General features: G+C 39.5%; 1 protein-coding gene across 1 annotated transcript; it reads right to left on the bottom strand.

Annotated features, from left to right (window-relative positions):
* Window positions 1-562: 562 nt before the first annotated feature.
* LOC127781754 (probable alpha,alpha-trehalose-phosphate synthase [UDP-forming] 10) lies at window positions 563-6,259 on the bottom strand. The gene is made up of 4 exons (XM_052308768.1): window positions 6,055-6,259; window positions 1,723-3,797; window positions 1,324-1,597; window positions 563-1,234 (listed from the first exon to the last, which is right to left on the bottom strand). The coding sequence occupies exons 2-4, from the start codon at window positions 3,702-3,704 to the stop codon at window positions 902-904; spliced, it is 2,589 nt and encodes an 862-aa protein (XP_052164728.1). The 5' UTR covers window positions 3,705-3,797; window positions 6,055-6,259; the 3' UTR covers window positions 563-901.
* Window positions 6,260-7,894: the final 1,635 nt, after the last annotated feature.

Consider the following 7,894-nt stretch of genomic DNA (forward strand, 5'->3'; position numbering starts at 1 on the left):
GGTTATTAAAACATGAGGCTAGGGTCTGCACTGCCATACGCTCAGAACATTTTTTATTAAAACATGAGGCTAGGGTCTGCACTGCCATACGCTCAGAACATTTTGACAAGCCAAAATATTTTGACAAGCCAAAATAAGGTTTATTTTTTGCAGTTTAGTTTGAATTTGTTTGTCGTTTGTTCTTTATTTATTTATCAGTCACCTAAAGTTGCAAAAATACATAAAACCAATAGAAAAATAGGCGCTTGTTTAGCTGTGTTGCTTGTTGTTTTCGTAACATAGTTAGCAATGGGCAAGCTGGAAGATATTTTTGACAATGAAGGCCAACCTGAACAAAAGAGAATTTTTACCGGTCATCAGAACACAATACAGTAAGGCTGTGCGACTCGACCTCACGAATTGATACTGTTCAAACAATGCCCTCAGGTCTCTCCAACCTTCAGAAGTCAGACCAAGCGCTAAGTCTAGAAAAGTAGCATGTGCAAATAGAGGGGGTTTTTTTTTTGAGCACATAAGAGTTAGAAGGTTTCCATGATGGCATAATGCAACTTTCTCCAAGATATAATTTCCAAAAGCCCAACGCAATCATCAATGTGAAGCAGGAGATTGGATTCAGTCATTCTGGTAAACACTGGCAACTGGTAATAACTGGCAAGTGAAACAAGTCGATGGCTATTCAAAGCCAGGGGGCTTTTCTTTCACAGTGCAGTTCTCCAGCAAGAACCTCCTCAACTATCAAAATTGCCTACATATGAGTATACATCACCTAAACTAAAAATGCTGAGCTTCCGCTTGCACTCCTGTAGTTGTCCTAATGGTGATGATGATTCATGCTTTTGGCCAAATCTAGATGAAGACATTGGAATGTACACAAGTTTGGATGTTACAAAGATTAGGTGGTTCAGTCCACATAATCCATCACATCCCTGAAGGTCACACGTCCATGGCTGACGGCCTCCCGGTGCGACGAAATGCCGGCTACATTCTTGAGCAATCTTACTACTTCACCAGCATCGTCGACATAGTACTTTGCCTTGCTGGGTTTCTGACCAACTGAACAGGCAAAGACTTCTGGAACTGCAGGGAATGCGGAGCTGGAGGTCATGCTGTCAATGCTTTTGAACATGTCCTCATCAGATCGATCGTTACCGATGCACACTACAAAATCCGGCGTCTTCCCGTTCTTCATCAATCTGTGAATTACCTTGTCCACAACAAGACCCTTGCTAACTCCCTACACAAGTAATGTATTTCAGTTAGTGCGAGCTGGACATAATGAGTTGAAAGTGACAAAATGTTGTAATAAATTCAAATGGTATAAACCTGTGGTTTGACTTCAACAATGTAATGACCACACTTCACAACAACAGGTTCATTTGATAGCACCCTTTCAAGATGACCCAGTAGTTCCTTTGCTTGGCAGGAACCAAAGTCATGGTCTGCATCCAAATAATGCCATACTAGAGCACTTTCCTTTGGCTCTATGGAGGACCCATCAGTTGTTTCGGTGTAAACTTGCATGACCGGTTCAGCAATGTGCTTCCACTCAAAATCATGGTTTGGATAGCTTGATTCCCATTCAGCTGCTTTGTTCCATCTGAGAAAACATAAACAGTTCATCATACTCCTGAATAATTGAACTGTACAATTGCATAATAGTGTGGAGAAAATGCAAATAAAAACAGATTTAAGAAGAAAAAAAAAAGGTACTCAAAATGTTACCTGACAAAATAGCCATGTTCTGCTGCAATACCAAGCTTCTGACATGGAGCAAACCACTCATCAAGCAAACTACGCGCTCTTCCACTGACTATGAATACATCATTCTTCGGGTCATCACACAAGCTGTTGAGAATAGTAATAAGTTCATCGCTTGGAGTTTTATTGATTGATGACTGAGGTACAAGAGTGCCATCATAGTCAAGAAATATTGCCCTTCTGGTAGCCTTGTTGTAAGAAGAAGCAAAGTGTTCCAAAGAGAGCTTTCTAAAGCCAGGAGAAAGAGCAATAACTCTGAAGTTCAGACCAAAACCAATAGCCCAGCACCTTCGGCTGTAGTGATCCTTGCATGCCCTTTCCAGATCTTGAGCAAAGCTATGAGCCCAGTAAGCAACACTATGAGATCTAACATAACGGTAGTGCTTTTCATGCCGTAGCCTTTTCTCGGATTCAGTCAAGTCTGTTGCATGGTGTAAGGCATCAGCCACATCGTCAACACTCCAAGGATTTACCCTGAAAGCACCACTAAGAGATGGTGAGCAACCAACAAACTCAGACACAATTAGTGTGCTTGTGTGATGGCAATTTGTGTCACTGCCTCTGGCATTATCTATCTCCTCATTTCCCTGCCGGCAAACAGTGTACTCATATGGTACCAAGTTCATACCATCCCTCACAGCATTTACAATACAACAATCAGATGCAGCATAGAATGCAATCTTTTCATAAAATGGTATGCGATGATCAATAAGGACAACAGGCTTGTAATCTACAGAGCCATACTTAAGGTTGATTCTTTCAGCTACAGAGACAGATTCTGTTATTGCTTCCTCCACGTCTTTCCCTGTGCTTCTTGCTGGATTGACAATCTGTACAAGGACAACCTTCCCTCTGAGTTTCGGGTTCCTATCTAGAAGTAGCTCCAACCCAAGCAGTTTTAGACTGATTCCTTTGAAGATGTCCATGTCATCTACACCTAACATAAGCATCTTGCCTTTATACCTTTGTTCAATTTCTTGAACCTTCTTTACTGTAGCAGGCAACTTTAGGATGGACTCAAGACGGCCAACATGGACACCCACTGAGAGGATCTTCAGGCTCACTGTTCTTCCAAAGTAATCTATTCCAATGTAACCGCGCTTTGATTCATAATGCAGACCCAATAATCTGCTGCAACAAGAAAGGAAGTGGCGGGCATAGTCAAATGTTTGGAAACCAATAAGATCAGCATTAAGCAATGACTTCAGGATCTCATCCCTTACAGGCAGTGACCTGTAGATTTCTGAGGAGGGAAATGGACTGTGGAGAAAAAATCCTAGCTTTATTCGGTGTAACCTCTTCCTCAGAAATGTTGGGAGAAGCATGAGGTGATAATCATGAACCCAGACATGATCATCATCCGTATTAATAGCTTCCATAACTTTGTCGGCAAAGAGTTTGTTAGCTCGGACATAGGCTTGAAACAGGGAGCGATCAAAGAGCTCACCTTTGTCAAGACAAATGGGAAGCATATAGTGGAAAAGTGGCCACAATTGCTGTTTACAGAAGCCATGATAGAACTGCTGCTGGAGGTCAGGAGGGAGAAAAGTAGGTATGCATCGGTAATCTCTAAGAAGCTTCTGTGCAACTTGATCCTGCTCACTGGGATCTACCTGAACCTTCAAACTACCCACATAAATGACATCAGTCTCATTTGAAAAACCATCTTTAAGTTGCATGAGCAGTGCATCATCATCCCTTGAGAAGGACCATTGCCCAGCTTCATCTTTTGTACAGTTCAGTGGAAGGAAGTTGGCAACAATTATTTTCCTCTCAACAGAAGATGCTGAACCAACTGAATCGCCATCACTTCTAGTGTCCCAATCAGGATCAGATATAATGCCAGGAGAGGTTACCACACGAGGAAGAGATTTAAAAGGTTGCCGAAAGTCAACTCCATCTCCACAACTCATTTCTAACAGATTTGAATAAGATTTTGAAACCATGGTCCCACAACCTTCTGTGTTGAAACCAAAATAGTGACAAACCAATTCGTTTAAGCCCTTACGTCAAAATAGCAAGCACCACCGTTTGAATTCCTGTGAAATAGAAAAACATATTATGTCAGCTCTTCCTTATAAAAGCTACTATAATATATAATAATATCTCATTTAGTTAAATTAACTAATTTGCATCTAGTGTAATACATCACCACAAACACAAACAATCCGGGTTATACAACATAAAATATTATTGATGCGTAGCCAACTGATATTGTGCCATTGTGGTTTCATGTTAGTATGTTTTTGCAAACGTAAGAAATATCTTGTTCACAGTTTACGAAACATATTTTTCACATCAGACGCAATGACTAAAGTCACTGAACTGATTGATTACATACATTCTTGCATTAGAACTCTAAAACAACCAAATATGGATGGACATCAAACGACACGGAACAAGTTTGCTATTGTCAAGAAATGAAAAAAAGGCTCCACACACAATAGTACAAGAAGGTCATATGTACTCATTTCATTTGATATCCATTGGCTGAACTCTTGCATTAGCAAGGTACAACTTTTTGGTGCACACAAAAATGTTAGGCACGCACCGCAAGTGCGGCACTTCAAAATATCCTCACTACGGACGCTATCCTACCAACTAAGAGATTTTGACACCAGTCTAGTGGATCCCATCCTTTTGATAAAAAAAAAATAATGCCACGTTTATCTCCAACTTAAGGACCACAATATCCATTGACGAAAACTAATCAAAACATGGACCACGCACCCCCCACCACATACAAACATAGAAATAGGAGCTCTAGGACCACCACCACACTCCACCAGCGTGATTCAACCACCCTCCAATCCAGAATTTTTCCCCCATTCTCAGCAAGCACAATAGCTTGCAACCCTCATGCCACAGTTGCTTGCAATCCTATCCATCCTAATCCAGAGGAGGCTCCAAGTGTCATTATGACAATCAAACCAGTTTAACACGCAAATTACATTATTACAAAGCCTATTATTTGGCAAGAGCTGGCTGGCCTACAGAAGATACTAGTACTAGTTACAGGAGATGGCAAGCAGCCAAGCAAGACTAGTGAAAACTGGATCCACCACTACCACCTATCCAACTCATCCAAGCTGCCAAAACCCCAGTGGCAGCATTGTGTTAAATGCAACTAGGGACAGTATAAATCCGTGCAGTACGTATAGAAAAACATTCTGCTTTGCATGAAGTATCAAAAAATTACAACATGGCTACTGCACAAAATCACTAATATAACATTGTTCATTTCAATAATGAAATGGGACAGCGCTGCTCTCTTTCTCTAAATAAATAAATAAATAAATACTACTAATCACTAATATTTGGCATGGACATCACACATCAGGTTGGATCAAACCCTACAAAAAAGAGGGTTTTCTAATCAAAACCAAACAGATCAGTTTTGCCTCCCTAGCACGTCATAAAAAAATAGATATTGACGGATAAGAATTGACGGACAAAAATAGATCAGTTTGCCATCTCTCCTAATGTCTAGAGGCTAGGAATGCAGAGTAAACAATACAAATGTGTGCAACTGGTAAAAATATGCTCGTACTTGACAGGAATATGCCAGAACAAGATTTGAATCCAACTGGTGGTTGATTTCTTGGTTGAACGGTGATGTTCGAAAACAAACAAAAGTTGGTATAGCGTATAAACACTCGCATCCTAAAGTAACACACGTTAGATTTCTCACTGAGGATAAGTACAAATAGCAATGGAACAGCAGAAAACTGTGGCTTTTCACTATCGCTGTCAATCCACGGACACACACAAAAAAAGAAAAAAGAACAAATCGGCCGCAATGTTTATACGGAAATGCAGCAAATTACGAACCAAAACATACTCAAAAAGCAAGTACTGAAAATAGAATGACAGGTGGATTATGGATAGGATAAACCCTGCTAAAGATATACTACTCCAAAAGCAGCATTAATTTCTTTTTGCAAAAAAAAATAATAAAATCCCCCTTTTTACATCAAACTTCCTCTGAAATACTAACTGAAAACAAATCAAATTCCCTTCAAAGCTCAAAGCAATGAAGAACCCAACTGAAGAGATCGCCGAAACTTCACATCTCTAAAGGAAAAGGAAAGAAAAAAAAAAGATCGCCGCCTAAACGCAAGCAACAGCAAGAAACGAAACGTCCCCCCATAATCCCTCCCAAGATCGAGCCTTTCCAGCCCAAGAACAAACAGCATTCATTCGATTCGAAGGTAAACGAACCCATCAAGAAACGGAGGCGCAGAAGAACAGAGCAAAGAACAGAAAAGAAAAGAAAAAACGGCGCCCCTCACTCACCCACAGATCAAAAGCGGGAGCCGACGCTCCTCGCTTTCTACGGAATTTCTCCCTCTGGAGCTCCTCGCTTCGCCTGTTTCCTCCTTTTCGCGGATGTAACGCGGCAAACCAAAGCCGAGAGAGAGAGAGAGAGAGAGAATGAGAGCGAGATGGAGACGGCGGCCAAGAACGCGAGAGATTGATTAGTGAAGGGAAGGGGAATTACTGGTGTGAGGTGCTATTTTAGGCACCATCTTTTTTAATTATTATTTTTTGAGGTTTTGCACCCAAAGATGACGATGAGGGAGAAATGGGAACTGCCCCTAGGTTTGCGGATATTTACGCTTCTCTGCCATTAAGGATAAGATTTGTGGTGTTGTTCACTTGTTCTAGCAGTACTGGAGAGAGTGCTATATTTTAACAATATTTTACTATAGTATATTAAAGGAATACAAGTATGGCTGGTCCCATCCGTTTTTCATAACTTTTTCGCTTTTACTACTGCTCTATCTGATTATAGATGAATGTGGTATAGAGATGTACATACACACGTATCATTATACTCATATGTTGTGTATACTCACCATTGTGAATGTGCTTTACATCCCACTAAATATATATATATGAACCTTATAAATTTTTGTTGTTGTGTACCTATAGCTATGAGAAATTGGGGTTCACATCCTATCATAATGGCACTACCATTATAGATACTAACACGTGGGACAATATGAGAGTGGGACCCACATACCAGTGACTGTAATGTTAGTGACATTATGGTAGAGGATCCTCACCCGAGAAATGGGTACTAGAATTTAAGGATGGGGATGTATTCTTTTGAGAGGGTTGAGAACCATTTCTTCTTGACACGTAGAACGTTATATTAGTACATGATTAATTAAATCTTCCTCCGTTTTATATTATCAATTGCTTTGATTTTTTTTAAATCAAATTTCTTGAAAGTTTGACTAAATTTATAAGAAAAATATAACAATACTTATAACACTAAATTAGTTTCATTAAATCAAACACCATCTCATCGAAGTATTAACCAGTACTAAATATGTACTTCCTCCGTTTCACAATGTAAGTCATTCTAGTATTTCCCACATTCATATTGATGTTAATGAATCTAGATAGATATAGTTTCACAATGTAAGTCATTCTAATATTTCTCACATTCATATTGATGTCTATCTAAATTCATTAACATCAATATGAATGTGGGAAATATCTATCTAGATTCATTAACATTAGTATGAATGTGGAAAATACTAGAATGACTTACATTGTGAAACGGAGGGAGTAAGTGGCTAACCCGTGAAAGCATGAACCCGCTTATTTTGATCCATTTACACTCCTAACTCCCCCTTTTTTCTGTGCGCATGTTTTTAAACTGCTAAACGTGTGTTTTTTTAAAAAAAAGAAAATCTATAGGAAAGTTGTTTTAAAAAATTATATTAATCATTTTTTTAAGTTAATTTGTGCTTCTTCGTTTTCCGTGATGGAAGGGAAGGTTCCAAACCAGTACAAATAAATACAACCTAACTAGTACTTAGTAGTTAGGGGGTGTTTGGGTGAGAGGGACTGAACCCAAACACCCCCTTACACATCTGAGTATCTGACAACGCATGAAGCTTCTCATGATTTTGCCATGTTTTACACCGTGTACTTAAAAACAATTATAACAGCAAATGCATCTTAGAACATGGTTATTATCCTCTGAATACTTGAACGAATCGGCTTAATCAAGCCAAAATACCCAACTAGGAGCTACTCCTACTTCCACTACTCGCTAATACCACTGCATTCTCTTAGGGGATAAGCAAGAGCAGAAAGGGAGATAACCTTAATTAGGTCA

Source organism: Oryza glaberrima, chromosome 8 (assembly GCF_000147395.1).
Source record: "Oryza glaberrima chromosome 8, OglaRS2, whole genome shotgun sequence".
Taxonomy (NCBI): Eukaryota; Viridiplantae; Streptophyta; class Magnoliopsida; order Poales; family Poaceae; genus Oryza; species Oryza glaberrima.